The sequence below is a fragment of the Sapajus apella genome, unplaced genomic scaffold (genome assembly GCF_009761245.1).
Source record: "Sapajus apella isolate SASKATOON/1434 unplaced genomic scaffold, GSC_monkey_1.0 scaffold1, whole genome shotgun sequence".
Classification (NCBI taxonomy): domain Eukaryota; kingdom Metazoa; phylum Chordata; class Mammalia; order Primates; family Cebidae; genus Sapajus; species Sapajus apella.
This window is the reverse complement of record NW_022436941.1, coordinates 61,681,036-61,708,739: the sequence shown is the minus strand read 5'-3', so window position 1 is coordinate 61,708,739 and position 27,704 is coordinate 61,681,036. Positions and strand designations below refer to the sequence as shown.

The 27,704-nt window shown below is 35.3% G+C and overlaps 1 protein-coding gene across 2 annotated transcripts in view; it reads left to right on the top strand.

The window, feature by feature from the left end:
* SCAMP1 (secretory carrier membrane protein 1) overlaps positions 1 to 27,704 on the top strand; it is a 119,132-nt gene that overhangs the window by 50,545 nt on the left and 40,883 nt on the right. For both annotated transcript variants that reach the window (XM_032277534.1, XM_032277545.1), the window contains 4 exons: positions 8,060 to 8,158; positions 9,322 to 9,430; positions 11,993 to 12,121; positions 16,606 to 16,765. In XM_032277534.1, the coding sequence (XP_032133425.1) occupies positions 8,060 to 8,158; positions 9,322 to 9,430; positions 11,993 to 12,121; positions 16,606 to 16,765 (497 nt within the window). The remainder of the gene's footprint in view (positions 1 to 8,059; positions 8,159 to 9,321; positions 9,431 to 11,992; positions 12,122 to 16,605; positions 16,766 to 27,704) is intronic.

Genomic DNA, 27,704 nt, shown 5'->3' with positions numbered 1-27,704 from the left:
TTCTCTCATTCTCTTCCTGGTCTGTTCCAGTTTTGTTCTTTGTCTCCATCTCTGCACTCTCCGCTTTTCTCAATACTTCAGGTTTTTCTCAGGTGCAGCCGAAGTAGTAGCAGACACAGTTCTAGGTTTGTCAGGAGAAGAGCTTATCTCACTGTAGTACATTTGGTTGCAGTGGAGTGTTTTCTTTTTTTTTTTTTTTTTCTCCCATTTATTTATTTTATTGCATTTTAGGTTTTGGGGTACATGTGAAGAACATGCAAAATTGTTGCATAGGAACACACATGGCAGTGTGATTTGCTGCCTTCCTCCCCATCACCTACATCTGGCATTTCTCCCCTTGCTATCTCTCCCCAGCTTCCCACCCCCCACCCTCCCTCCCCTATTTCCCCCCAACTGACCCGTGTGTAGTGCTCCCCTCCCTGTGTCCACGTGTTCTCATGGTTCAACACCCGCCTATGAGTGAGAACATGCAGTGTTTGATCTTCTGCTCTTCTGTCAGTTTGCTGAGAATGATGGTTTCCAGGTTCATCCATGTCCCTACAAAGGACCCTAACTCATCGTTTTTGATGGCTGCATAATATTCCATGGTGTATATGTGCCACATTTTCCCTATCCAGTCTATCATCGATGGGCATTTGGGTTGGTTCCAGGTCTTTGCTATTGTAAACAGTGCTGCAATGAACATTCGTGTGCACGTGTCCTTATAGTAGAACGATTTGTAATCCTTTGGATATATACCCAGTAATGGGATTGCTGGGTCAAATGGAATTTCTGTTTCTATGTTTTCTTTTTCCCTGCCAGTAGATTGGCTTTCCTTCTGTGTTTGTTGGGAGTTTTTGCCAATGTAAAGTGAAGATGATATACTATGGAGCGTCCAGTGAGAGAGAGAGGTCTTCTTTTTTGCATCTCAGATTTTTCTTCTGTCATTTTGTTGTTGTTGTTGTTGTTATTCCTAAAATAGAAGTTCTTTTAGAGAGGGTCTATTTCTAGTAATTTTTTCAGTATTTATTGTTTCATCTTGGTTCTCAAACAGCTACTCTGGTTGGATTCAGAGTTCTACATTAAGTTATTTTCTCTCAGCCATTTAGCACATTATCCTTGAGTTACCATTGTTGCAGTTGAGAGGCCAGCTCAGTCTTAGGGTCTTAGGTGAAAGGATACAACATGGTTTATAGGTGACATTTCTTTGTGTGGGAATTATCTTTTCTCTTTTTTTCTTGCAGTTTTTAAGGTTTGCTCTTTCACTGTGATGTATCTGAGTGTTACTTATTTTTTAAAATTTGGTTTGTGTTTTAGAGTTTTGAATCTGAGAATTAATGTCTTCATATTCTGTTTTTGAACATTGACTCTCGTTCATCTTCTCTGTTTTTTTCCTCTGGACCTCTTAGTTGTATGTTAGACCTAACTTCTCAATCATCATGTCTTGTACTTTCTCGTATTTTATTTTTTTTTCGATCTCTGTGCTGTGTCACACAGAAAACTGTAGTTATATTTAGATTGATTTCCATTCCTTCATTATTTTATCTGCATACAGTTGGCTGTTCAACTTTTTAAATTAAATTTATAACAATATCATTATTACAGTTTTTGTGTCTAGAAGTTCCATATATATCATTTAAGAAGCTGTTTGGCCAATTCTGACGGTCTCTTCTTAGTTACTATCTTATTTCTTTATTAAACACACCTATTTTGTATCTGATAATTCAGATATATTCAGGTCTTATTTTGTAGTTTGCTTTTTCTGTGAACCCTTGTGGCTTTTTTCTGCATACATTTAAATCATAAGCCAAAGTTACTTGGAACTTTATCTGTGTTAATTTCCTGAAGCCTGGTGTATTAGTTCTCACTCTCCTAATAAAGACATACCCGAGGCCAGGTAATTTATAAAGAAAAAGAGGTTTAATGGGTTTACAGTTCCACATGGCTGAGGAGACCTTACAATCATGGTGGAAGGTGAAGAACAAGCAAAGGCATGTGTAGTATGGTGGCAGGCAAGAGAGCCATGTGCAGGGGAACTCCCTTTTATAAAACCATCAGATGTTGTGTGATTTATTCACTCTCATGAGACCAACATAGGAAAGAGCCACCCCCATGATTCAATTACCTCCCACCAGGCCCCTCCCATGACATGTGGCAATTATGGGAGCTACAATTCAAGATGAAATTTGGTTGGGGACACAGCCAAACCATATCACCTGGTTTTAATGTTTGTTCCTCTATTTTTGCCAGATGTCTGAGGTCACTACCAGCCTGAGAGTCTTTTCAATGAAAATTAGAGGTTGGATTATCTTGTCTATTTGGGTAGTATGAATTCTGACTTGAGATCTGCAAGTTGGTAGGTTTTTTTTTTTTGAGACAGGGTTTTGCTCTGTTGCCCAGGCTGGAGTGTAGTGGTGTGATCTTGGCTCATTGCAGCCTCCGCTTTCTGGGCTCAAGCTATCCTCCTGCCTCAGCCTCCCAAGTAGCTGGGACTCCAGGCATGTGCCGCCCACACTTGGTTAATTTTTAAATTTTTTTGTAAAGCCAAAGTCTCACTGTATTGCCCACGCTGTCTCAAACTCCTGGCCTTGAGTGATCCTTCTACCTCAGCCTCCAAAAGTGCTGAGATTACAGGTGTGAGCAGCCATGCCTGGCCATTGGTAGGTTTATGATTAGGAATTATCAGGGAAGATTTCCCATTTTTCTGCCTTTTACATCCAGAATTAAGGACAAGACATGGAGATATTCCCATCTTTTTTTGTGGTTGTTGTTCTGTGAAACTGCCTTTTTCTTACTCTTCCACTGAAACAGTTGCTTTTTAGAGACTCCTGGCTTTCTACGGGGATCTTGTCAATCCCTTACCTTGTAGCAGCTCCAAAGCTTTGTCTCTAGTTTACTAGCACAAGATGGTTCACTAGTAATTTGGTGAATGGCATGGCATCAAGGCTTTTCTTTCTTTGGCTTTAGTAGTTCCTGATTTCTTGCCTCCCAGGATTTCTTGTTGCCTTAGCTGTGTAGTTACAATATTATTTAAATAAAATTTGGTTCAATCTTTTAGGTGTTATATACTAGAGGGGATCTCTACATATGGGTGTTCTGCTGTGTTGTAAGAAATGAAAGTCTTGAGTGGCTTGTTACAGATAGAGAGGGACAGAGACACACACATATATATAGAGAGAAACACACATGTACACATGCTCATCTGTGCCAAAGCAAAAAGTTGGAAATGAACTAGGAACCATCATCAGAATAGGTATTTAATAGTGGTGAAAAGAGGTCAACCTCTAGAACTCTACTTGGCTTGAGATGGCTAATCCAGTATGTTGTGGCTGAAGAAAATACTGGGTCTTTAACATCTACAGATGTGAAGAAATTATCAGGATAATAACTACAGATTTATATCAGTGCTATTAGAGATTTGTGGTTCTCCAACATTTCTCATCATTGCTATACCACAAGCAACTATGGCCTTAAATATATCAAATTAGTAGCTCTAACCCTACCTTCCTCCTTATCTACTAATTTATTGTATTTAATACTTTGTGTTATTTAAAATAATACAGCATTTATAGCAAGGTTTCAACTGGGTGCATTCTTGGCCAGTTTATTCTGTGTTTTTAAAAAACCTGAAGCATGCTGCTACCAGGCTGATTTTGCCAGGCATTTTATTAATATCTGGTCATTGTTTTATTGTTGGTGCTTATTAAACCAAGATGACAGGACTTTAGGGTCATGCTTTTTCTTTTTTTGCTAAGCAAAGTTCTTTGTTACTGATTCAGATAGCAATTCTAAATGCCATGTGAACTTGGGACAATATATGTAAGAATTATTATCTCACTTAAGGTACTAGGAGCTCTTTTTCTTATTTTTTTTTCAACTTTTTAAGTTCTGGGGTACATGTGCAGGATGTGCAGTTTTGTTACACTGACAAACGTGTGCCATGGTGGTTTGTTGCACAGATGAACCCATCCCCTAGGTATTAAGCCCAGCATCTACAACTGTTCTTCCTGATGCTCTCCCTTCGCCCGATCCTCACCCCCACCCCCTGACAGGCCCCAGTGTGTGTTATTCCCCACCATGTGTCCATCCGTTCTCATTGTTCAGCTCCTACTTATGAGTGAGACCCTGCGGTGTTTGGTTTTCTGTTCCTGCACTGGTTTGCTCAGGATGCTGGCTTCCATCTCCATCTGTGTCCCTGCAAAGGACATGATCTCATTCCTTTTTATGGTTGCATAGTATTCCATGGTGTATATGTACCACATTTTCTTTATCCAGTCTATCATTGATTGGCATTTAGGTTGATTCCATGTCTTTGCTATTGTGAATTGTGTCACAATAAACATTACATGTGTATGTGTCTTTGTAGTAGAATGATCTTCCTTTGGGTATATACCCAGTAATGGGATTGCTGGATCAAATGGTATTTATACTTCTAGATCTTTGAGGAATCACCACACTGTCTTTCACAGTAGCTGAACTAATTTACAATCCCACCAACAGTATAAAAGCATTCCTTTTTCTCCACAGCCTCTCCAGCATCTATTGTTTTCTGACTTTTTAATAGTTGCCATTCTGGTTGGTATGAGATGGTATCTCATTGTGGTTTTGATTTGTATTTTTTTAATGATCAGTGATGTTGAGTTTTTTTTTTTATATGTTGGCCCCATGAATGTCTTCTTTTGAGAAGTGTCTGTTCATGTCTTTTGACCGCTTTTTAATGGCGTTGTTTTTTCTTGTAAATTAGTTTAAGTTCCTTGTAGACTGGATGTTAGACTTTTGTCAGATGGATGGATTGTACAATTTTTCTCCCATTCTGTAGGTTGTCTGTTCACTCTGCTGATAGTTTCCTTTGCTCTGCAGAAGCTCTTTAGTTTAATTAGATCTAATTTATCAGTTTTGGCTTTTGGCATTTTTTCATGAAATCTTTGCCCATGCCTATATCCTGAATGGTGTTGCCTAGGTTTTCTTCTACGGTTTTTATAGTTTCGGATTTTACATTTAAAGGACCATACTTTTCTAATTGGAGAAGTTAGGATTGATTAGCTTTAGTTTTTCTGCCCATTAATATGAGATGTTGGGTATGGGGGAACAAACAGTTGGAAAAGAGAATTTGTAATTATTTTAGTGCCAAAAGATTATAAAGGAGACTTAAAAAATACAAGAAAATGCTCTTAATCCCAATGCCTGGAAATAATCCCTATTCACATTTTGATATATTTTCATCTTACTTTTTTATATGAAATTGGGGTTATATTGTATATACAGCTTTGCTTTATAACTTATTTTTATCACTTATTTGTCCAAGCTTCCCCATCTTATCACATATATTCTTTTAGAACTTTTTTTTTTTTTTTTTTTTTTTTTTTTTTTTTAGAACTTTTTTTTTTTTTTTTTTTTTTTTTTTTTTGAGACAGAGTCTTGCTTTGTCACCAGGCACCAGGCTGGAGTGCAGTGGCATGATCTCAGCTCACTGCAACCTCTGCCTCTCAGGTTCAAGCATTTTTCCTGCCTCAGTCTCCTGAGTAGCTGGGACTACAGGCATGCACCACCATGCCCAGCCAATTTATTTTTTTTTGTATTTTAGCAGAGACAGGGTTTCACTGTGTTGGCCAGGATGGTCTCGATCTCTTGACCTTGTGATCCGCCCACCTCAGCCTCCCAAAGTGCTGGGATTACAGGCATGAGCCATGGCGCCTGGACCTTTAGAACTTTTAAATAGCTGTATTATATATTCTCCTATAGATTTATCAGTTTATCTGTTTCCCTGTTGTGTTGGATATTTGGGGTTATTTGTAACCCTTTGCTTTTGTAAATAAAGCTGTAGTGAGCATTCTTGGCATATATACATTTGCACATATCTTGGATTATTTCCACAGGATATTTTTAAAGACCAGATATTCATAGTACGTGGGGTATAAATACTTCTATGGCTCTTGAAACATAGTGCCAAATTGTGCTCCAGGATTGCTACATGTACTAGTTTATAATCCCACTTTTCAGTGTGTGAGAATATCCATTTTACCACATCTTTTTCAAAATATGGTGGTAATCCTATGATAATATTTATTTTAAAAATAATTAGGTAAAATTTGCATCTCTTTGATTACTAGTGAGGTTGAAATTTTTTATATGTTTATTTTTCTTTTGTATTTTGTAAACTGTCAAGGGTTTTTTAAAATGCAGTTTTTTTTTTCAGTAACATGTTTATTTTGTATTGATTTGTACCTAGTGAAATATATTAACTAATTGTTGTATATGTTGCTTAATATTTAGATTTTGTCATCTAATCTTATGAATGCTGTGTATCATCAAAGTTCTAAATTTTATGTAGTCAAATATATTACTTTTTTATTATGATTTCTCTCCCCAAATCTTCTCTGAATGTTTAGAATGACTTTTTTTAACGCCAAGATTAGATAATGCCCTCTAGTCCGTAGAATATATTTTAGTGTCTTTATAGTTGTTTTTGGCCTCGTTTTTTTTTTTTCATTCAATTTTTAATCCATTTGGAATTTTGTTTAGATACAGGGATTTTGTTTTTTCCTCTCCCAATTTAAATAATTCTCCCAACAGCATTTATTGACAATTCTATTTCCACTGACTTTCTTGGTCGCTTTAATTTTCATATGTACCACCATTGTGTATATTGTGTAAATCCCAATTTTGGTATTATCAGAGTTTATATTTTTCTGTCTCACGGTTTTGAAATGGTATATGATTGTTTTTGCACTTCTTGATTACTAGTGATGTTACACGTCTTTCTACATGTTTATTGACCTCTTTGTATTGCTTGTTCAGATCTGTGGCTAACTTTTCAATTAGTTTGTATTTTCATGGATTTGTAACAATTCTTTATATATTCTGGGTAGAATTTTCTGTTCTATGCATTACAACTATGTTTTCCTAGTCCATGATTTGACTTTTTAGTTTTTTGTTATTAAATTAATGTAATTAAATTTGTCAATCTTTTGTGGTTTGTGTGTTTTCTAGTCTTAATTTGACAGATGCTTACTGAACATCTATGCTTTAGGGACTATTTTGGGTACTTGGGGTAGATCATAAACAAAATATGCAAGATTTCTAGAGTTCACTTGCTAGAAGCTCAAGAAATACTCATTAAAAAATTCCATGAATTTTTTCCTGGAAGTTTTTAAGTTTTGCTTTTTCAGTTTTAGGTCATTAATCTACCTAGAATTCATTTTTGTATGTGATGTGAAGTAAGAAATCTAGTTTTGTTTGTTTTCCCTGTATGAGTAACCAATTATTCAAGTACCATTTATTGATTAACACATTATTTCTTCACTGTTTTGTAGTGACACCTCTGTTGGGTATCAAGTTTCTTCACCTGTGTGGGTTTGTTTCTGTGTCTGTTTTGTTTATTGGTACATTTCTCTGTCTTTGCGTCTGTATTACACTCTTAATTACTATGGTCCCATAATAAGTCTTGATATCACAGGTCTTCCTGCTTTATCTTCAAAATTATTTGACCTATTTTTAGTTCTTTCCCTTTTTTTTTTTTTTTTTTTTTTTTTTTTTTTGAGACGAAGTCTCACTCTGTAGCCCAAGTTGGAGTGCAGTGGCGTGGTCTTGGCTTACTGCAACCTCTGCCTCCCGGGCTCTAGCGATTCTCGTGCTTCCGCCTCCCGAATAGCTGGGATTACAGGTGCCCGCCACCACACCTGGCTAATTTTTGCATTTTTAGTAGAGATGGGGTTATTACTATGTTGGCCAGGCTGGCCTCGAACTCCTGACCTCAGGTGATCTGTCCACCTTGGAAAGTGCTGAGATTATAGGTGTGCACCAACGCGCTCAGCCTCTATTTTTTTACATATGGTATCCTGGAGGAGGGTGTCTGTGGTTTAGCGTTAAAAGTAGCAGCCCAGTTGTAGAGTTCAAAAATGAATGAGTTGGAGAAAATGGAGACGGAGAAATTTCAGCAGCTCTTTGCCACACACTTGACTATGAGAGGCAGGGGATGAAGAGAGGCAAAATTTTGGATTTTATTGGTATTATACCTTTTGAAATAAGTTAAAGTTGGATCTTTGTGTTACATAGTTTGTCCTTCTCTTAATCGTTCTAGCCTCCACCAGGCAGCGTGAAGATGCCTAATGTACCCAATACACAACCAGCAATAATGAAACCAACAGAGGAACATCCAGCTTATACACAGATTGCAAAGGTTAGTTCATGTTAATTGTGTATCAATAACGTTTGCTTTCAGAATAAAATAATTCTTTATATGGTTACATTTCTGTTGCTTAATTTTTAAGTCACTTTGAAGTCTGGATTTGCTGTCTTGTCATTCTTCAAATACTCATTTCTCTTTATCAGCTTAGAACATTTGCTTCATTCCATTATTAGGAATTACTGAATTTGTGTATTATCTTGGTCTACAATTGTATAGTGAAATTTTTATTGCTTTTGGTCTCACTTTTTAATGCAGACTACATTAAGGTAAAAGTCATGGAATAATAGATACTATTAAGTAACAGTGTTAGAAAGTAGAAGTTGGCAAAAATCTAAGAAAAAAGGAGATTATTTGGTTGCCTGATAACATATAAGGGCAAATTGAGCCATAATTCCTTATTCACAACCTTTCACCTCATTCTCCTATAACATTTAAGATATTATAAAATATTTTTGCATTGGCAGCCTTACGTATCATTTAATTTGATTTATAGGAGCCAGTTCAGTTGCCCTTTTATCTGTTGTCTGTTTTCCTCAACTGTTCCCATTGCCTCTGTTCTTCACTGATATAGGCATAGAGGTCATCTTAATTTCATTTTCCAGATTACCTAAGGTTTCTGACTACTTTTACTAAGAGCAGTTTTTCCTGTCCTAATGGAACCAACTTTCCCACTGAGGCTTTTCTTTCCTTTTTTTTTCTGAGGCGTGATCTTGGCTCATTGCAACCTCCACCTCCCGGGTTCAAGCAATTCTCCTACCTCAGCCTACAAGTAGGTGGGACTACAGGCTCCCACTACTATGCCCGGCTAATTTTTTTATTTTTTAGTAGAGACGGAGTTTCACCACGTTGGCTAGGATGGTCTTGATCTAGATGACTTCGTGATCCGCCCACCTCGGTTTCCCAAAGTGCTGGGATTACAGGTGTGAACCACCCCACGCCTGGCCCCCACTGAAGGTTTTTAGAGTTCAAAGACCAAGTGGACCAAATATTCCCATAATATTTTCTGTTAACTGTGATCTTCAGTAAATTCCTGTACCTTGGAAGCACTTTTGAATTAGGTTTCTCTCATAGTAGAGAAGTAGGAGTTAATATATAAATGTTAAAATATTTTATACTTCTGACACTATATTCACTTACTGATATTTTTTATTTAGGAACATGCATTGGCCCAAGCTGAACTTCTTAAGCGCCAGGAAGAGCTAGAAAGAAAAGCTGCAGAATTAGATCGTCGGGAACGAGAAATGCAAAACCTCAGTCAACATGGTAGTATCCAAAGAAATTTAAAACAGAAATAACTTTTAAACACTTTACATTATATCTATACTAGCTCCTAGGTCATTTGACTTGTGGATGAACGCTGTGTTGTTTTCCTGTTCTAATAAGGAGATCAGACACAGGAGATTGCCTGCTTGAAACTCTGTAGCCTTCTGATCTTGGCTGATTTGCGTAGTCTTTTGTTGATAGAGTAGAACAGTGTTAGCCTCATCACACAGAAAGTGAATGTGAATAATTTTGGCTTATTCTAAGGCCAGGAGCCTTTGATTCTACAGTTAGGCCCTCCTTGCTTATATTGAACCTTTCTGAATACATTTGCATGTACCCTGCATTTGACTCTTACCTGATTTATTCAGGTCAGTTTCAGATTATCTGCTCCAGTCCTCACAAGTATTTTGTCAAATCATGTTAGAAAAATTGGAAACCTAAAGTATTCATATGATGCCAAAGAAATAAGTGGTGAATTGTTTGCAGTGAATTCTATTCAGTTTGTGCCTGCCAAAGATCGCTTCAAAAGAGTCTCTTAGGGAAAGCTAGCAGTCTTGGGTAAGAAAAGATGAAAGAGCTAGATAACTCATTGTTAGGATGTCTAGGATAGTGATGCAGCGCAAAGCTAGAACAATAACAATATATGGAACTACTATTTCTTTTTATCTTAGAAGTGTAAGTCTAGGGCCTGGTGAGGACACATTTATCCTGCGTCATTTTCTTGCTTGCAGCATCAGAGGTAGCATCTATAGAAGGAGAAACTAAAAGTTTAACTGGAACCAGTGTTTCTGAAGTACATGTAACTAAAAATTTGTCTTATTTCTTTAGCACTGGCAAATACAAACTATTTCTATAGGCAGTAACAAAAGAGTAGGAAATCAACAATTAGACTGCTGTATGTTAGTGCATTTTAGTATTTTCCCCCTCTTAACTCATACTTAAATCCTCAATACAATCCTGTGAAGGGTGGTATAGTTTTTATTTTCGTTTTACAAATGTGGAAACTAAGGCTTAAAGGAGAGAGTAAATGTCCAAGGCAACTTTGCCAATAAGTGGCTAGCCACTTCTGGTTCCAGAGCCTCTCTTCTTTACAACTGTTCACTGTTTCTTCTCAAATAGTATGAGATTTGTATGGGAAATGAACTGTATGAAATTTGAGTAGTATGATAAATGGAACAGAGGAGACTCATTGGGGAGAATCAGAAATAGGTCATTGTTCTTTCTACTGTAAAAATTACCCTGGTCTGGAAAAAGTACATAAAATTGAATTTTTAAAAATTGTGGGATATAACATCTAAAGTTAGGAAATGGCCTTAGGTGCTGTTTTTACTTCCTGCTTTTTTTTTTTTTTTTTTTTTTTTTAAGAAGTGAAAGGTCTCACATATTTATTACTGAACCCAGGCAACCAAAACCTTCTTTTTTTTTTTTAAACATGAATAATGGAAGCACTGTGTGTTGTACTAACTAATGCCTTCATAACAGATACAGAAAAGAAACTGTTCAAACTTCTCCAGATGGCGGTGACATTTTTCAGCTTGATTTGGTAACACGACTGTGACCTACAGACTAATTTCTTACAGACCAATGCCTTGGTTCTTCTCCAATGCCTCCTTTTGGAGTTGTACCTGATTTTATTACCAGTTTTCATCCGAATCCACTGGGGAATGGGACGATTTTGCTTTTGTTTCTTGGCCAGGAATCTTTCAATCCTCAAAGTCTTGTGAGAAGACATGGCGAGAAATGGAGTAATGCACACACCATGATGGTGGAGAAAGCGCTTCCTGTTTTTTATGTTTTGACTTCTTTAATTTTTATTTCCCCCCACCATTTTTTAAGTCTTACTTTTAATCTGCTTTCTTTATATTGACACATTTTTTTCCCCTTCATGATTAGAATTTGCTTTTCTCTGTGTTTTTAAATAGGTTCTGTTTTTCCTCAGCTTCCTTATCATGACTGTTTCATGTTTTCTTTGATTTAGGGTTTTCATGCTTGTATCTTTTGAATATTATTTTTTTCCCAATTTTGAGTATTCTAAATTTGATTCTTTGGTATTAATTTAATCTTGGACTTAACAGAAAACTTGAAAAAATTAGAAGCTGGTCTCTTGCCACCTGGATTAGGAATTATAACAGAATTATATTTAAAGATTTAAGATGCTAAGGAGAAAATTGAAGTTTAAAAACTGGATGGCCTTTTCATGTCAGCCAGAGTCTTGGGAGTGTGAAATAAATATGTTTTAGGGCAGAAGCACTGGATATGTGCTTTCTTTATGTTTCTTGTTTTTTCTATACATAAATGGTTCCTGCTAAACATGTTATGGTATGGCATGGGAAAATTATTTTACCATCTAATGTGCTATAAGGTGATGATATTCTGAGAAAATTTTTTAAAAAATCTAAAGCTTGTCTTTCAAAGTTCTAGGAATACAAAGATACAGTATTACAGTTTTTCTAAACTTTTATTAAAATAATAGAGTTTTTCTTTATTATGAAACCAAAAATAAGAATGTCACATATTTGTTATAGTGTAAATAACCTTTTCTTTTTTTACAAAAATTTACAGGTAGAAAAAATAATTGGCCACCTCTTCCTAGCAATTTTCCTGTGGGACCTTGTTTCTATCAGGATTTTTCTGTAGACATTCCTGTAGAATTCCAAAAGACAGTAAAGCTTATGTACTACTTGTGGATGTGTGAGTATACAACAATTTATATCTTTGCTTAGAATTTATATTTTTGTTGTCAAAATTCATATTTTTATTTCAAAGATAGTACAATAAACCAGTCTGCTTGTTCTATAGATAGAGCTTAATAATCATGATTTCAGAGTGAAACATATCATATTTAGTTACTTCAGAATTGTACTGTATGTGACAGTGTAAGTCCTTGGCTGAGAAAAACCTCTATTGAGAACTGGCATTCTTTTGAGGAGAAGACAACCTCTCTGTCACATGGGTAAAATTTTGTAAGATACTTTTTCCTTGAAAGATGATATCTAGGCATGATTTGCTTGGAAAAAATTATGCATACTAATTTTTTGCAGAGGAAGGCCATGTAAAAAAATTCTGTTAAAGGTAGGTGTTAGAGCTATTTTTAAAAAGAGGCATAAACTTATTATATAAACTTAGGTGTTTTTATAGCTTTGAGTAGAGTTTACTTGTTTTCAATTGCAATACTTTTATAATTGAAAGTAATACAGGACATTTTATTGAATGGAACATTAGGATATACATTTGGGGCTGTGATGCTCACATCACTTTGGGTATAATTACAGCTCATGGAATTCTAAAAAAATATCAAGCCGTTAACAGTTTTGCTGCGTGTGCACAGACCTCCTACTTTGTTTCATTTTAATTTCTAACAGTAGTCTCAGCCTTATTTGATGTCATGTCAGAAGGGCAGGTAGCTGTTGATGGTTCTCAGATGTGCAACATCTGGGTTAGTGGATAATTTGTAGGATACATTCTGGATGGAGGAAATTTGCATGTTTTTACTTTATGATTAATGAGACTACCTCCCCCTTCCTTAACGGATGAGATAACTTTCCTCAAAATCTTTTAGGAGCATTCTTCATGTATGTCAAGTGCTTTTGGAATATGAGAAATGATTCCTAATGGATAGTCTACTTTAAACCCTTTTAGTTTTTTTTAAAGATATTCTTGATCTAGTATCTTTTGCTAAATCATCAGTGTCAGTAGTATATATTTTTATTATTAAATGTCTGATTACATATATGTACATGCAAACTCTTAATCAATATAATATATGCATTTATATTGTATATATGTATATATTTTTTAAATGGGCAGAAATTGGCCTAGCATTTAATTAATTATTTTGAGACAGATCTTGCTCTGTCACTTAGGCTGGAGTGCAGTGGGGTGACCTTGGCTCACTGCAACCTCTGTCTCCTGGGTTCAAGTTATTATTGTGCGTCAGCCTCCTGAGTAGCTGGGACTACAGGCATGTGCCATCATGCCTGGCTAGTTTTTGTATTTTTAGTAGAGACAGGGTGTCACCATGTTGCCCAGGCTGGTCTCAAACTCCTGGCCTCAAGTGATGCTCCCGCCTTGGCTTCCCAAAGTGCTGGGATTACAGGCATGAGCCACCATACTCAGCTGGCCTAGCATTTTAGATGTGTTTTTTTGACATAGTGAAAAAATATAAATATATATTTTTTGAGATGGGGTCTTGCTGTATTGCCTGGGCTGGACTCAAACTCCTGGCTCAAGAGATACTCCTACCCCAGTCTCCTGAGTAGCTAGAACTAGGAAAATATTTTTTGGTGGAGGAACTGGGTGTTGGAAGAAAATTATACAAGGAATTTAGTAAACAGTGATAAAAGGGAGGGATGGTTAATTTTAACTAAATGATTATTAACTATCAATGCTGATTATTTCAGAATAGATCTGTTTTGTCTTAGAAATGTATAACTTTCTGAGTCTCTCAGAAATAACATAGTTGATTGTAGTTTTCTCTAGCCCTATTCAGTAGGCATGTCTGTCAACTGTATTCAGAAGGCCCATGATTCCAGTTAGGGCTCTGTTTTGAAGAAGCATTACCTGGAACAAAGTAATTATTACTATTACCAGCTTAGTAATGTGCCTACATTTTATAGAATCTAGCCTGTTTTAATAAATTATTTTTAGGACATATTAACCTGTTATTGATTTGGGGGTTGACTAATGCTTTCACACTCAGCCTCAATGAGAGCTAGTATTTACTGATAATTTACTTTTTGTGTCAGGCACAGTTCTAACCACTTTATATTATCTTATTATATTAAATCTTAGCCACACTGTGAAGGAAGTACTATATTATTCGGTTTTATAGGTAGGAAAACTAAAACTTAGAGAATTTGAGTAACTTTTTCAACATTACATAAGTAAGGAAGGAGATGTGTATAGATTGACTATAGAGCCCAGAGTCTAGATTTCCAACTTCTACCATCTACAAAGAAGAAAGAACCCAAATGAAGAGATAATTTACATTTTAGGCTGAATGTGAAGAAGATATTCTTTCAAAAGTACTTTATCTGAAGCAAATAATTTATAATGAAATGAAGCAGGTAGAAATATGAAATGAATCTCAGCCTCTTTGAGTGTACTCTTGAATTAAAAAGGAAAAAATAAAAATAAGCCAACCATTTAGTGACGCTATTACACTGTTATAAAGTTATTTATGTTAGGTATCTATTATTGTAATTCAGAACTTATTAAGAAGAATATTATAATAATGGTTGCAAATTTAGATCATCTAATACCAGATTTGAATGCTTAGTGAAGAAAACTGAAATTTTATATGAAGGAGAGTTGTTCAACTTTTAAATCACGTAAACAAAATGGCCCAAAGATTTCTTTATGTTCTGCCTACTCTTGGAGCCTTCAGCATTGTTACATCACTCACTTTAATTGGATTGAAATTCGCAGTATGGAATCATATTTTAGACTTACTTTACCTTTCTATATGTTTTTTGAACTCTGCATAAGTGGACAGACTGTTCAGTAATTAGTCTTGGACATCTTAGTCTTCATTGGGATATAAGTAAATGATTTTTTGATCATGTTTCATAGAAAGCATTTAGAAAAAATTTTGTTACACAAAAATTAGATTGATATTTTCGTCTATACTTGGAAGAATTTTCATGAACTTTAAAGCATAAGTATACATATGTTTTGTCTTTCTTTCAGTGGATTAGTAAATAACCTAATTTGAAAATTGAAATTTAAGGTAGAGTGTTGTTAAGACCTAAAACTTTTTAAGGCAACCGGGTGCTATGTAATGCTGCAGAGCAGTAATTTTCTGTTTCACAATCTTTTCAATTCTCTTTTTAAGATCTTAATACAACTACCCTTATTTTAAGGCCAAGGGTTTTGAGTAAATGTATTATAAGCAAGCATTCCTGAGAGTTAAAAATCCAAACGGGACCAGAGTAATGAGTGAGAGTGCCTCTTTTGTGATAGAATTGAATGAAATTTTAAAGCTGAAAGAGCTCTGTATTTCTGTGGCTGAAAAATTGAAGCTTACAGAGGTTAACTGGCAGGCTTAATGTTAGATGATTACAATCTAAGTAAAGTAACTTCATCTGGAGCTCTTTTTTTTTAGACTCTAGAGTTTGTTTACTTATCTAGTGGTTAGGTAAGAGCAAATTTAGGCATCCTAAAATGTGTGTTTATATTCCTGTTTCATTAATTATTAATTTGATTTATAAAGAGATCTTAAAGTTTGCCATTTAAAAAACTAGATCCAATTTGTTTTTCCCACTTGTTAATTTTAATTTAAGTAGTTTGTTGGCATATTTCTATTTACTTGATAATTTACATTTAACATTCTTTTAGCTTATGTAATAATTTACTTACTATAATAAATTCAGCCTATGAATAAATTTTTTAAACATCCTTTGAAACATTTATTAATTACATTGGGTCAAAGTAGTTCTTTAGGATCATGGTATAGTTAGATGTTACTCAGATTGTTTGTTTTTGGTCTATCAGGGAAAGCTATTATTAACAGCATATGATGAGTTTGTCAATATCTATTTGTGTTAACCAAAAGAAAAGCCTGCCACAGTAGCTAAAATGCATCATGTTGTGTGGGGGAATGAGGAATCTAATCTAAATCTAATCCTCTACCAAAACACATTTTTCCTCCAGGATTTTATAAATGGACAACTCTATGAAGATGAATGAATAATCCTTATACATTGACTACATAATCACTGGAAATTGCTACTGTGTTAGTTTTTTTAGTCCAGGTTTTAGTGTGCAGTCCCATTCTGTAAAAATATAGTTTTCCTCCTAAGTCCTGGGTCTTTTTTTCCTGACAGGCATTGCTTTGCTTCTTGGGCTTCAGATCAAGATACATCACATGTTTCCTTTTTGGGAAGAAACCCTTAAGGTAGTGCTTCTCTGGTTTAGCTATGTAATGGCCCATGAGGAGGAGAGGGCCAACAGAATTTTTGCCAAACACTACATGTATTAAGACACGATTTCCTGTGTATACTCTGTTGTCAACTCAAATATGTAAGATACAGCAATGTTTTGAAAAATACAAATGGAAACATGGGGTAGAATACATTTGCTTTTAGAAAGTATCTTTTTATTTATAATTTTTTGTTGGATGAATTCATAATTTGAATGTAAACATTTCTTTTTCTATTTTGTTTTCTGATCCACAGTCCATGCAGTAACACTGTTTCTAAATATCTTCGGATGCTTGGCTTGGTTTTGTGTTGATTCTACAAGAGCGGTTGATTTTGGATTGAGTATCCTGTGGTTCTTGCTTTTTACTCCTTGTTCATTTGTCTGTTGGTACAGACCACTTTATGGAGCTTTCAGGTAAAACGTGTGTACTTTACACTCTTTAAAACTTGTGAAGTAAATAATTCATAGTACATGTTACAGAGAAAATTGACGCATTTTCATTAAAACATTCTTGTATTGTTGTATAACATACCTTCAGGAAAGTTCAATATAGCATGTCTCTGTATTCACTGAATTTTGTAAGTCATAAAATTCCATTTTTTCTCCCATTTGACAAAAAGACCAAACATGAAAATTAATGACGGAAAAATAAAAACAGTCTTAGAAGTTAATGTTTATAAAATGTTCTCTTCCATATGTTATACTTTAAGAAAAATTTTGTTCTTTGCCCCCACCTTCAAAATCCCAGTTGGTGCTTACAGTAATAATTTTTAAATGAACCTAGGTAAGGTAAATATACATGCAGTATTTAAAATGAGCCATTTTCACATAGCAACTTGGTAATTTTCTTTATAAGTTCATTTTAGTTTTTTTCTTTTTTTTTTTTTTTCTTTTTGAGACGGAGTTTCGCTCTTGTTACCCAGGCTGGAGTGCAATGGCGTGATCTCGGCTCACTGCAACCTCCGCCTCCTGGGTTCAGGCAATTCTCCTGCCTCAGCCTCCTGAGTAGCTGGGATTACAGGCACACGCCACCATGCCAAGCTAATTTTTGTATTTTTAGTAGAGACGGGGTTTCACCATGTTAACCAGGATGGTCTCGATCTCTTGACCTCGTGATCCACCCGCCTCGGCCTCCCAAAGTGCTGGGATTACAGGCTTGAGCCACCACGCCCGGCCTCGTTTTAGCTTTTTTTTAAAGGCAGCAACATTTTAACAACTATGCTACTGGATTAAGTATAATGCTTTACATAGTATATTTTAGGTTAGGGTTAGCGTTTCCTAAGTGCATGTTCTATGGGATATTAATAGGTGCTGGGGGGAAAAAGAAGAGTTCATAAGCTTAGTAAATTTGAGAACAGCTGGATAATAAAGTTAAGCAAGTTTCTTCATTTCAGGATTTCTTACACTCTTAAGTACCTCATGTGATTTGTCCTTTATGACTTGACCATGAAACCATTATTTTTCTGTGGAGTACCTTGTTGAACTATTGCTTTAAGAAATATTGGGAAATACTGATTGAAATGATAGTCCTGTATGGGTTCATATATGTAATAGTTTTTTAACTTGTTTTTATTTGCGTAAAGTCACTTGTAAATAACCAACCATTTCAACTCTCATGAATAGGCTAACATTACTAGGATATATGCATGTGTTGTGAAAAGTATGTATTAGGGAAATTAGAGGGCCACATTTAAGTGTTCAATATGTTTTTCCATTGCAACCTAAAATCTCTTTAGTTAACCAGAATGAGAGAGAGAGAGAGAGAGAGAGAGAGAGAGACAGACACCACACAGCCACCCCTGGAGAGTAGAGAGATGGGTTGGAAAGGAGTGAAACGGACGTGTTTCCTCCTTGCATGATCTGAGTTATCCCTGTTCTTTTCTTCGTTATCTAAGTGTGGCTCACAAGGCTTTTACTGTTTTTTATTTTTGACATCTAACCTCTGCCCCTCCATTACATTCCCAATATGTTATCTATCTGTGATGATGCTGGTTGGTAGGAGTGGGTATATCTTTATGAAACTTTTTTTTAAAGTGATCTGAGACTAGAGATTTTAGATTTTAAACCATCTGTGACTTACGTAGCCAAAATAAATGACTGAAAGCCAGTTTTCTGCCTTTTATTACCTGAAGTCACTTGGCATCTTTTTTTTTTTTTTCTTCATTTTGGCAGTTGAAATAAAAATGATCTGTGAAACATTTTTACTTCTAGCATTATCCCTAGGCTGAGTTCTTAGTTGCATCTCAGTCTTTTAGAGTATATACAAATATATTAATAATCTAGTTTTCACTGTGCAGAGAGTAGAACTGAGAGGAATCCTTTGTTGTTGTTGTTGTTGTTCTTGTTCTTGTTGTTGCTGAGATGAAGTTTCGCTCTTGTTGCCCAGGCTGGAGTGCAGTGGTTTGATCTCGGCTCACTGCAACCTCCACCTCCTGGGTTCAAGCTATTCTCTCCTGCCTCAGCCTCTTGAGTAACTGGGATCACAGGCATGTGTCATCATGCCCGGCTAATTTTGTATTTTTAGTAGAGACAAGGTTTAACCATATTGGTCAGGCTGGTCTTGAACTCCTGGCCTCAGGTTACCAGATTTGCCCACCTCAGCTTACCAGAGTGCTGGGATTATAGGCGTGAGCCACCTCACCCAGCCCCAAGATGGATACTTTTATGGGGAAAGATGAATTAAAGTATTTATAATCATTAATATACCTTTCTGTTGTGTATCTTTGGCATTTCCTTATATTGATACATTTACAGGACTTTGTTACCATAAGGTAGTCTCATTGTAAAAACCTGAAGGAAGATTATATAGCAGTTTCAAATGTATGTGTTTTTTAAAGTTAAATTTATTAGTTATCAGAATTAAACATGAAGTTGTCATTTTGTTATTTATGTAGTTTACAAAGATTGTAACTTGGGGCTGGGTTACAGCTCATGCCTGTAATCCCAGCACTTTGGGAAGCAGAGGCAGGTGGATCACATGAGGTCAGGTGTTTGAGACCAGCCTGGCTAACATGGCAAAACCCCATCTCTACTAAAAATACAAAACAATAGCTGGGTGTGGTGGCATGTGCCTGTAATCCCAGCTTGAGGCAGGAGAACCTGGGAGTTGGAGGTTGCAGTGAGCCAAGATGGCACCACTGCACTCCAGCGTGGGTGACAGAGTGAGACTCTGTCTCAAAAAAACACAAAAACAACAACAAAAAAACTTGGTCCTGAATTTTGTACTTCAGCAAATCATAAGGCATTATGCAAATACTTCAAAATATTAGGTAATTAATAACAAGGCAGCATTATTGTTGAATGTTGTTGAGTAACTATTAGAAACGGACTGACAAATAGTATTTGCATAATGCTTAATGATCCTGACTTCCTCACTTAAAAAGCTGTGTGGTTCTGGGCACATGCGGTAAAATTCAGAGCCTCATTTTGTTAGGTATAAATGAGGAATATTTGTAGAGTTGAAAGGAGGATTAGAGATAATGTATGCATTATAGATGGTGAATGAATGGTAGCTGTACTTAATTTTTAACTGTTTTTGGACCCTCTTAGATTTTATCATTTGCATTTATGATCTATAAGTGAACTGTGATTTGTTATACATTATATTTTGCAGAGCCATTATTTGTAGCTTTGAAGACAATTTTCAAAATAGTACTTTCTCTTTTTGATTATGATATATCTAAGCATACCAAAAGAATACCTGAAACACAAGTTAGAAGACATAATAAGGAGTCATTTATGAACTTTGAGCCCACTGCCCAATTTAAGAAATGGAGCATTATTAATACCACTGAAGCGCTGGTGTGTTTCTATTTCCCTGCTCCATAGGTAACCATTAGGTTGTATTTAGATAATTTTTGCCCTTTCTCTAACTGTAATTTTAGTTTTATCATATATGTTTGTACCCCAAAACCATTTTTTTTAGCTTGTAGAGAATACTTTTAAAAGTATTTTAATTTTTATAAAAGTGACACATCTTTGTATACAGGTTATTTTATATACATTTTTAAGTAACCATACAAAGATTTTTTGGTTAAATAATGACTCCTCTTTTAATCTTTTCTACCAACAGTCTTGCCCCTGACTTACTCATGGCATTTACCTTTGTATTTTAAATAATGATCACATACTGCCATTCCTTGATTTTGTTTAAATAGCCTTATTAGGATATATTGTACATAACTATAAAATTCAGTCACTCTAATGGGAAAATTCAATTTTTTTTTTTTTTTTAAATTTAAGTTCTGGGATACATGTGTCAAACATGCAGGTCTGTTCCATAGGTGTACATGTGCCATGGTGGTTTGCTGTACCTATCAATCTGTCATCTAGGTGTTAAGCCCCACATGTATTACGTATTTATCTTAATGCTCTCCCTCCCCTTGCCCCTCAGTCCCCGACAGGCCTCGGTGTCTGATGTTCCCATCCCTGTGTCCATTTGTTCTCATTGTTCAACTCTCACTTCTGAGTGAGCATATACGGTGTTTGGTTTTCTGTTCTTGCGTTAGTTTGCTGAGAATGATGGTTTCCAGCTTCATCCATGCCCCCTGCAAAGGACCTGAACTCATTCGTTTTTCTGGCTGTATAGTACTACTCCATGGTGTATATGTGCCATATTTTCTTTATCCAGTCTGTCATTCGTGGGCATTTGGTTGGTTCCAAGTCTTTGCCTTTGTAATTAGTGCTGCAACAAACGAATGTGTGCATGTGTCTTTATAGCAGAATGATTTATAATCCTTTGGGTATATATTCAGCAATGAGATTGCTGGGTCAAATGGTATTTCTGGTTCTAGATCCTTGAGAAATTGCCACACTGTATTCCACAATGGTTGAACTAATTTACACTCCCACCAATAGTGTAAAAGTTGTTTCCTGACTTTTTAATAATCACCATTCTAACTAGTATGAGATGTTGTCTCATTGTGTTTTTGATCACTTCTCTGATGACTAGGGATGATGAGCTTTTTTTCATATGTTTGTTGGCTGCTTAAATGTCTTCTTTTGAGAAGTGTCTGTTCATATTCTTCACCCAATTCAATTATTTTTAAGTAAATTTATAGAGTTGTGTAATCATTCACAATCGGTTTCAGAATTTTTCCATCCCTCCCAAAATTTCCCTGGATCTATTTGCACACAATCCTTATGCCTTCCCCCTAGCTCCAGGAAACCACTGATCTATTGCCTGTGTCTAAAAATTTCTCCTTTCTGTACATTTAATGTAAATGGAATCATGGAACATGTAGTCTTATGCTATTTTCTTTTACTTAAAATAATATTTTTGAGGTTTATTTGGGATGCAAAATGTGTTAGTAATTCATTTATTTTTAATTGTTAAATAGTATTCCTTTGTATTGCTATATCACATTTTATTTATGCATTCACCAGTTATTGGATCTTTGACTCTTTTCAGTTGTTGGTTTTTTGGATAATACCATGAATATGCATGTGTCTTAGTTTATGTTGCTCTGAAGGAACGTGAGGTTGGGTGATTTAGAAAGAAAAGTGGTTTATTTGGCTCATGATTCTGCAGAGTGTACAAGAATTATGGTGCCAGCATTTGCTTCTAGTGAGGACCTCAGATTGCTTCTCCTCCTGGTGGAAAGCAAACTGGAGCAGTTGTGAGCAGAGATCACATGGCAAGAAAGAAGAAGCCAGATGGGGGAGAGTTGCCAGGCTCTTTTTAATAGCCAGCTCTTTTGGAAACAAATAGAGAACTTACTAACCTTATCGGGAGAACTGCACTAAGCCATTCATGAGGGATCTACCCTTATACCACAGACACCTCCTGCTAGGTCCCACCTCCAACATTAGGGATCAGATTTCAGTGTGAGGTTTAGAGGAGGTCAGACATCCAAACTATAACAGCATGAACAAATTGGTCTATGGACATACATTCATTTCTCTCGATTATAAGAGTTACCATAACAGTATTCCTAGGAGTAGCCTTACTTGGATGAATTTTTTTTTTTAAACATGTCTAAATTGGCCGGGCGCGGTGGCTCAAGCCTGTAATCCCAGCACTGTGGGAGGCCGAGGCAGGTGGATCACGAGGTCAAGAGATCGAGACCATCCTGGTCAACATGGTGAAACCCTGTCTCTACTAAAACTACAAAAAATTAGCTGGGCATGGTGGCATGTGCCTGTAATCCCAGCTACTCAGGAGGCTGAGGCAGGAGAATTGCCTGAACCCAGGAGGCGGAGGTTGCGGTGAGCCGAGATCGTGCCAGTGCACTCCAGCCTGGGTAACAAGAGCGAAACTCCGTCTCAAAAAAAAAAAAAAAAAAAAGTCTAAATTTTTAAGAAACTGCCAAACTGTTGTCAAAAGTGGCTGTGCCGTTTCACATTCCCATCAGTAACATCTGAGGGTTCTGGTTTCTTTACATCTTCACTAACACTTAAAAACCTTTTGTCTTTTGATTATTGCCATTTTAGTGGGCGTGTAGTAGTATCTTGTTGTGACCTTAATTTGCGTTTCCCTAGTTACTGATGAAGTTTGAGCACTGTTTTATTTGCTTATTAGACACGTGTGTCTTTTTGGTGAAATGTTTGTTCAAGTTTATTGTCTATTTTGAAAATTGGGTCGTTGACTTCTTACTATTAAGTTTGTTAAAAAATATATATTTTGTTGTAAGAATTCTGTATTAGAGATACAGGTTTTTTTTTATTTGGTTTTTAACAATTTGCAGATATTTTATTCCAGTTTGTGGTTTCTTAGCGGGGCCTTAAGAAGCACAAAAACATTCAGTTTTAAGGGTCTAATTTATCAGTTTTTTTGGTTTTGTTAGTATCATGTCTAAGATCCTTTTGCATAACCCAAGGCCGTAAAGATTTTCTCTTATATTTTCTTCTAGAAGTTTGAGGTTTATCTCTTGTGTTTAGGTGTGTAATACATTTTGAGTTAATGTTTGTTTAGTGTGTACGAGGGTTGTCTTTATTGTGTGTAAGGGTCTAAATGCATCTTTTTGCTGTGGATATCCAAATATTCCTACACAATCTGTTAAAAAGACTATATTTTATAAATTGTCTTTTTGTACTTTTGTTGAAAAATCACTTGTCCATAAATGGATAGGTCTATTTTTGGACTTTTCCTGTTGAATTGTTTGGACACTTTTCTTGCAAATCCGTTGACTAGTGACGTAAGGATTTATTTTTGGATTCAGTTCTGATCTATTGAACTATAGGCCCATCTTTATACCAATATGCCCTTCCTGACTAATGTTGCTTTATGGTGAGTCAGTCTTTCGACTTTCTTCTTTTTCAGAATTGTTTTGGCTATTCAGAGTTGTTTACATTTCATGTAAATTTTGGACTCAGCCTGTTTCTACCAAAAAAAAAAAAAAAAAAAATCTGCTGTGATTTTGATAGAGATTGAGTTAAAGTTGTAAGCCAGTCTGGGGAGAATTGATACCCTAACAGTATTGATTTTGTGAATATCAATTTCTCTCCATTTATTTAGATTTTTATAATATCTGTCAGTCATGTTCTTCAGTTTTAATTGCACGAATCTGATACTTCTTTTGTTAAATTTGTTACTAAGTATTTTATGTAATTTTAGGTGGAATTATTTTTTAAATGTTCTCTTTGGATTGTTTGTTGCTAGTAGTTAGAAATAAAGTTGTATTTTGTATGTTGATCTTATATCATTCTACCGTGCTAACCTCCTTCACTAATTTTAGTAGTTTGTGTGTGTGCATGTGCTGATGACATGCATGCTCATATTCCTTGGGATTCTATATATGTTATGATAATGCCATCTGCAAATAAAAATGTTGATTATTCCTTCCAAAGTAGTTATCTTTAATCAGTCTGCCTGCCTTCTTTCTTCCGTTTGCCTTATTAAATTGGCTACAGCTTCTAGAATAGTGAGAGTAAAAGTAGAAAGAATGACATCTATGCCTTGTTCCCAATTTTAAGGGAGAGCATTCACCATTAAGTGTGATGTTGACTGTGGATGTAGATTTTTTTGTAGATGCCCTTTGTCTGAGGAGCCTATCTTCTGTTTCCAGTTTGTTGAGAGTTGTTTTTTCTTTTCTTTTTTTAAATCATGAATGATGTTGGATTTTTGCAGATGCTTTTCTGTTGCCATGATCTGTGGACATAATCTTATGATCTTTGTCCCCTTTAATTCTATTAATATGGTGAGTTACCTTGATTGACTTTTGTAAACCAATCCTGCGTTTCTGGCATATATTCCACTTGGTCGAGCAAGTCCCTTCTGGGAGTTGCAGTGAGGGTGCCGATTTTCATGATGTGCCCTACGTTGGTTGAGATACCTACCTTGCTTGAGAGAGTTGTGGGAAATGAGAGCAGTTCTAGGCAAGAATGCCACAGACGGATGCTATTCTTACCAGAGTTCAGTAGTTTTCTTTAGTAAATGTTTCTCAGTTTGTTGTGTTGTATGCCTTTGGTCAGAATACCGAAATGGTTGTTTTTGAGTTTGATTCATATATATCGTACTTTGAGAAGTGGATTTGTTGACTTCCTCATTCTGTCATGCTGGAAGTGAATTTCCATTTCTTGATTTTTAAGTTTTAGTTGTCTTCTACTAATTTGCTACTACGGAGAATAAAGCTTCAGCTTTTGTAAAGCTTGTGTTACCCCTTTCACCCAGAGTCCTTCTGTTATATGTAACAATGATTTTAGGATAGATTAGTATTTGGAGTTATTTATTACTATGTAAATAGTATTTATAGCTGCACTTAATAGCATATTGTGATTATATTTTTCATACAGCTATATTGCTACAGTAAATAATTGCCTTATTTTGTTCTGTTTCTTCTTTTTACACACATACAGACTCCTTCCTTCCTTCCTGATTCTATTTTTTCTGGCAAAATTGAAAACTGTGTTCATCCTGTCTGTTTCTATAACAAGATTTTATTTTTTCCAAAGCAGTCTCAAACTCTTCATGAGGAAGGGTCGTATACCTGTAAGAAGAACCTAGTGCTTATCAGATTCTTTTAAATGTGTGTATAAATATATACTGCTTTAGAGTCTACTAATCATGTTCAGTACTTTGTATTATTTAATCTTTACAATCTTTTGAGCAAGTCATTAGGAATTGAGGTTTTAACCCACCTCTTCAGACTAGAAGCTTAGGATGTTGTGTTCCATTTTACTTTGTTATATTTATGTTATCATTTAGTTTGCAGGGAATCCAGGTACATCAGTGATTTCCATACAATATGTTAACTTACTTTTTAGAATATTTACTAACAATGTTTATTTCTTGACTAACTCTTTAACCAATGTAGTTACAAAGTTCTGTACCCACTGAGTATTGAGAATGTGGAGAAGATAAATAACTTGTTAACTTTGTATGCATCTTATTTCATAATAGTTTTATAAGTATGATCTAAGGACTCTTGGGGTCATCCTTTCAGAGAGCTTACATTCCTCCTTTTTCTAGCAGTATATCTATATGAAGCAGATTTCTTCATTTTCAAGCAAAACAGCATATAACAGATTGAGTGCAGATACAGATATAAGAAACCATATAGATAAAACTATGCTAGGATTTTTAAAACCCTGAAACCAACACTCCTGTACACACTTGAAAGAATATATAAACTCTTATTGGGTAAAATGTTCTAAAATGTTTCAAAATGTTCAAAATGCTTTTGTACCTTTTTTTGAGCATTTTGTAAAATGTTAAAATGCTTTTGCAGACCCATGTATAGGTTGCCAACCAAAAAAACCTACTTTATATATAAAGTTGACAGTGTATACGTATTGACATCTCTCTTCATTAATGTGCTTATACCGTTTATGTTTAATATAATTACTGATCTGCTTGGATTAAAATCTGTCATTTTACCATCTATTTTCTGTTTATTCCAACTATTCTTTTTCTTTTCCTTTCTTTTTGCCTCCTTTTGGATCAGTTGAGTATCTTTTAATGACCGTCTTCGCCCCTGTTTCTTCATCATTTATCTCTTAAAGACATTTTTTAGTGATGCCTTAGTTTTTATAATATATGTCTCTAATCATACTCTGTATTCAAATAATATTATTCTGCTTCATATGTACAGTAAGGACTTCTCAGCAGGGTACTCTCAGTTCCCCCTTCCCAACTTTTATACAATTATATAATGTATTTTTTTATGTATATATGCTAGAAACACAGTACACTGGCTTTTTAAAAATATTAATTTTGGTAGGCACATAGTAGGTGTGTAAATTTGTGGGATATATGAGATATTTTGATACAGGCATGCATTACATAATAATTACATTATGGAAAATGGGATATCTATCCCCTCAGGCATTTATCCTTTGTGTTACAGCCAGTTTAGTTATACTCTTTATTTTCAAATCTACAATTCTTTTGACTGTAGTCATCCTGTTGTGCTATCAAATACTAAGTGATTCATTCTTTGTAATAATTTTTTTGTACCCATTAACCATTGCTACCTCGCCAGTGCCCTGGCTTCGTCCCACCACCCTTCCTGGCCTCTGGTCACTATCCTTCTCTCTATCTCCATGTGTCACTACTTTTGCTTTAGGCAGTCAATTGTCTCTAGAAAAATTAAAAATAAGAAAAAATGAATTTTACATTGGCCTTAATACCATTTCAACACTTTTCATTTGTGTATGTGGCTGCGTATGTGGAGATCCTTGTTTCTGTATCATATCATAATCTCTTTGCCAGAAAATTTTTCTTTAATATTTTTGGTAGCACAGGTCTGCTAATAATCAATTGTCTGAATTTTGTCTGAAAAAGACTTTATTTTTTATTCATTTTTGAAATATATTATCAATAAGTATAATATGGGTTCACAGGTGTTTTTATTGTTTTTCTTTTATTTCGTACTTTAAACACATCATTTTCATATATTTTGGCTTGCAAAGTTTCTGGCTAGAAGTCTCCTATAATTCTTACCCTTGTTTTTCTGTATGTAGTGTGTCTTGTTTTCTCTGGCTGCCTTCAAGATTTTTTCTTTATTTCTTGTTTTGGGCTATTTGAATATGATGTGTTAAAGTACATGTGTGTGTATTTGAATATGATGTGTTAAAGTACATGTATGTGTGAGATGTGTGTGACGTATATGTATGTGTTTCTGTGTTTATCCTTAGTGTTGTCTAATGTTCTTGGATCTGTGGTTTGGAGTCTTCATTAATTTTGGAAAATTCTTACTTTCTCTTTACATATTTCTTTTGTAACTTCTTTATCATCTGTTTCTGTAATTTCCATTACATACGTGTCATACTTTTTGATACTGCCTTACATCTCTTAGATGTTCTATTCTTTTTTATTTCCATTCTTTCTTACTTTTGCATTTCAGCATGTATATTTCTATTTTCAAGTTCACGGATTCTCTCCCTCCCTCAGTTTTGCTGGGGATATTGATAA